Raw genomic sequence first — 3,218 nt, forward strand, 5'->3', positions numbered from 1 at the left:
CTCGCCGTTTGGTTAGCCTGCGTCCTTCTCCGCGATAGCAATGATTCCGAGGAAGGTCTCCTTGAGATGAACCTCCTTCTGACTGCATTTCCTATGTGGACGTAATGATGATAGCGGTCATCTCCGTCAGTGAACTACCGGATGTACACGCTGTCTCAGTATGGACCTCAGAAGCAGAAAGCGCTCGTTTTATTCATGCCAGACGAGAGACGCAAATAAGTAACAAAAAGGTTTGATCATTAAATGAATGCCAAAGGGTCGGCATCGCTGCCATTACTACTCGTCTTCTTCCATCTTTCGTTCATCAGTTATCGAGCAGATTCACCGCGCATGTTCTAAATGTCATGCGCAGATCGTGCCTTCCTTTCGGCTCTCATCCTCGCCAAAAACTTCAAGGCTCTTCTTCCAGACAAACATCTCCTGATCCTGACGTGAATTGAGCAGGATCAATAATTTTGTGCCTTCTAAAGGTGTATCCGAACCTGAGAAATTATCGAGTTTTGTGGCCTTGCTGTAGTTTCTGCTCTGGGAAAGCAAAGTGTTCGTCCTCTGTTAGAAGATAAATCTTGTCTTGATGATGCAGAGAGTTTGGAGTGAGTTGCAAAAAGTAACTATTAGATGAAAGAAACAACAATGATAAACTATTAGAAAGTATAAATTGGTGAAGAAAGTAAGAGGAGATCTACAGTGTGCCAAAGCCTTGAAATGATCTGCTGATAGAGAAGGTAGCTTTCAAATGCATCTACACCCAACCCTCGGGAAAGCTACTTCCTTGACTGCCAATAAAGTTGGTTGTTCCGGTCAAACCTTGGGAGAAACAGAGCACGGTGGTATAAGGAAGCATCGGCTCTCTCTCCTTCTCACCAAATTTTGACCGACGGCTATCATACTGTTCTTGTTGGGGTTAGAGAAAACTTCGGCGACAGTATCTTTGGCCTTTTTGCTTTTCCTTCAAGTAAATTCTACACTGGTCGTTGATGGGAGAGAGAAAGAAGCTTCACCAGCCCAGGGGGCAGGGGGTGATTTTATCTGGTCGATCTTGATCTTGTAGAAAAAGGCATGAGATTGGTGTAATGGATGTTTCCAACACCACCCAGCGACTCTCACAAGTTCATCATGCATTTATGAACAAAGCATTCATAGCACCTCTCCTTGGTCAACCATCCTTTCCATTTCCATCTATCTTTTTCTCCTCCCAATCTCCATCACAAAACAAAGCAAATGAGAGAGAGAGAGAGAGAGAGAGAGAGACTTGCAGCTCTCGTCAAAGGAGTACCAATTCAGCAAGTAAGAGAAACTTTTACCATCAATTGTCTGGCCTTGAAACCCATAAAGATCCTCCACTGCCACTTCTACTTTGAGAGGAGCTTCTGAGACTCTCTGCTCCTTGTTGGCCATGGCCACCAATGACAACCATCCAACATGGGTTGCCTATGAGCCAACCAAGGACTGCTCTTTGGGCTTCTGTAGCTTCTACTGCCCCCAGTGGTGCTCTGTTATCTTCTCACCCCCTCCTCCCGTCCAATTCGCCGACGAGGGCTCCGGTCGGACCTTCTCGCCCCTCGTGATCGCCGTCATCGGAATCCTCACGAGCGCCTTCCTCATCGTCAGCTACTACGCCATCGTCTCCAAGTACTGCGGCACCTTCAGCTCGCGACGGTGGCGGTGGCCCAGGCCTGGGCACGGCACAGGCACCGACGACGATGAGCTCGACAGCAACCTGGGCCAAGTTGGAACATGGCATTTCTCCCCAACGAATGGGCTCGACGAGGCCCTGATCAGTAAGATCACGGTCTGCAAATACAAGAGAGACGACGGCCTGATCGAGGTTACCGACTGCGCGGTGTGCCTGGGCGAGTTCCGGAAAGACGACACCCTCCGGTTGCTCCCCAAGTGCAGCCATGCCTTCCACGTTCCGTGCATCGATACTTGGTTGAGGTCACACTCCAACTGTCCTCTCTGTCGAGCCAATATCGTGCCTGTGACTTCGGCGGCGCCGCTGCAGTTTCCAGCTCCTCCTCCACAACAGACGGAGAACAATATTCCGATCAGGGAGGGCGAGCTCGAGGATGAGGTGGTTTTAGTCATCCCCGACGGAGACGAAGAGACAGAATTGCCTAAGAATCCCTCGCGAATTCACTGCAGCTCCGGAGAGATGGAGGAGGGCAGTACGGTGGTCGGGACTAGAGACGGTGAACTGCAGCCGATAAGGCGATCGCTGTCGATGGACTGTTCGTATCGCGACGGGGTTTCGATCGTCGAATTGTTGCAGATGACCTATGCGAGTTCGTCAAGACGGTGGGGAGGAGAGCACAGAAAGAACAGTAGCAGCACGAGCGGGCCGCACGGTGTGATGAGCCCCGCCCCGATGAAACGATCCTTCTCTAGTGGCAGAGTGTGGTTGACAAGGCAGGCGAAGGGAAGCAATTCAATGCTCCCAGTATGAGATTCCATGAAGGACTCGATGAACACTTCCCTTCCATAAAGTGTATAGAGCAGACACAAAAAAGAACATCACAGTGACTTCCTGCTTTCTCCAGCAACATGTTTTGGCTTACATGAGTTCAAATCCTATCTTCCGTCTTGTGGGCTTGTGATTGTTTTGTCAGAAGCTTCAAGTTTGAAGACATGCATGGGGACAGAATCAGATGAGTAGTAATCTCTTCTACTGTATCCAATACGTCCCATTAACACAAGTCTAAAGAAAGCACAGTGGTCGGAACACGGAGAAGAGGATTGCCCGTAGCACACGAAACCGGAGAAGAGGATGTATTAAACCATGGCCGAGCGTCTCCTAATTACATTAGAATACAAGTGTTATGTTGATTGTGGAGAGATGTTTCCTATCGTTAAGGACTTGAAAACCTTGGTGTACTTCGGTTAATGATCTTTCTAATGAACGTTCGGCTTGTTTTAGGACAGTGGAAGTCTCCATCTTCCCTACTGTGGCTCAGGAAGCCGGTTGATACGTCAAAGCTGACTGACATGGGACCGATGAATCAATCATTTTCTTAGCCGCGGCATAAAATGAAAATACTATTGATATTGATGAAAATAAGTTTTATTGTAGAAATGAAAATGCTTTAATACATTAACATATTTCCGAGTAAGAGTAGATCGCTGCTATTGTTGCGATTGCTATTGCTGCGAGGGCACATACTCTGATACCATGATGAAAATAATAGAAGAAATAATAGAAGATAAGAATAATTATTGAA

At 47.7% G+C, this 3,218-nt stretch overlaps 1 protein-coding gene across 1 annotated transcript; it reads left to right on the forward strand.

Annotated features, from left to right (window-relative positions):
- The first annotated feature begins 1,036 nt into the window (after positions 1-1,036).
- Positions 1,037-2,919, forward strand: LOC103982052 (E3 ubiquitin-protein ligase Os04g0590900). The gene has a single exon (XM_009398851.3). It carries the CDS (start codon positions 1,397-1,399, stop codon positions 2,444-2,446), a length of 1,050 nt encoding a protein of 349 aa, XP_009397126.2. The 5' UTR covers positions 1,037-1,396; the 3' UTR covers positions 2,447-2,919.
- The last annotated feature ends 299 nt before the right edge of the window (positions 2,920-3,218 follow it).

Source organism: Musa acuminata, chromosome BXJ1-4 (assembly GCF_036884655.1).
Source record: "Musa acuminata AAA Group cultivar baxijiao chromosome BXJ1-4, Cavendish_Baxijiao_AAA, whole genome shotgun sequence".
Lineage (NCBI taxonomy): Eukaryota > Viridiplantae > Streptophyta > Magnoliopsida > Zingiberales > Musaceae > Musa > Musa acuminata.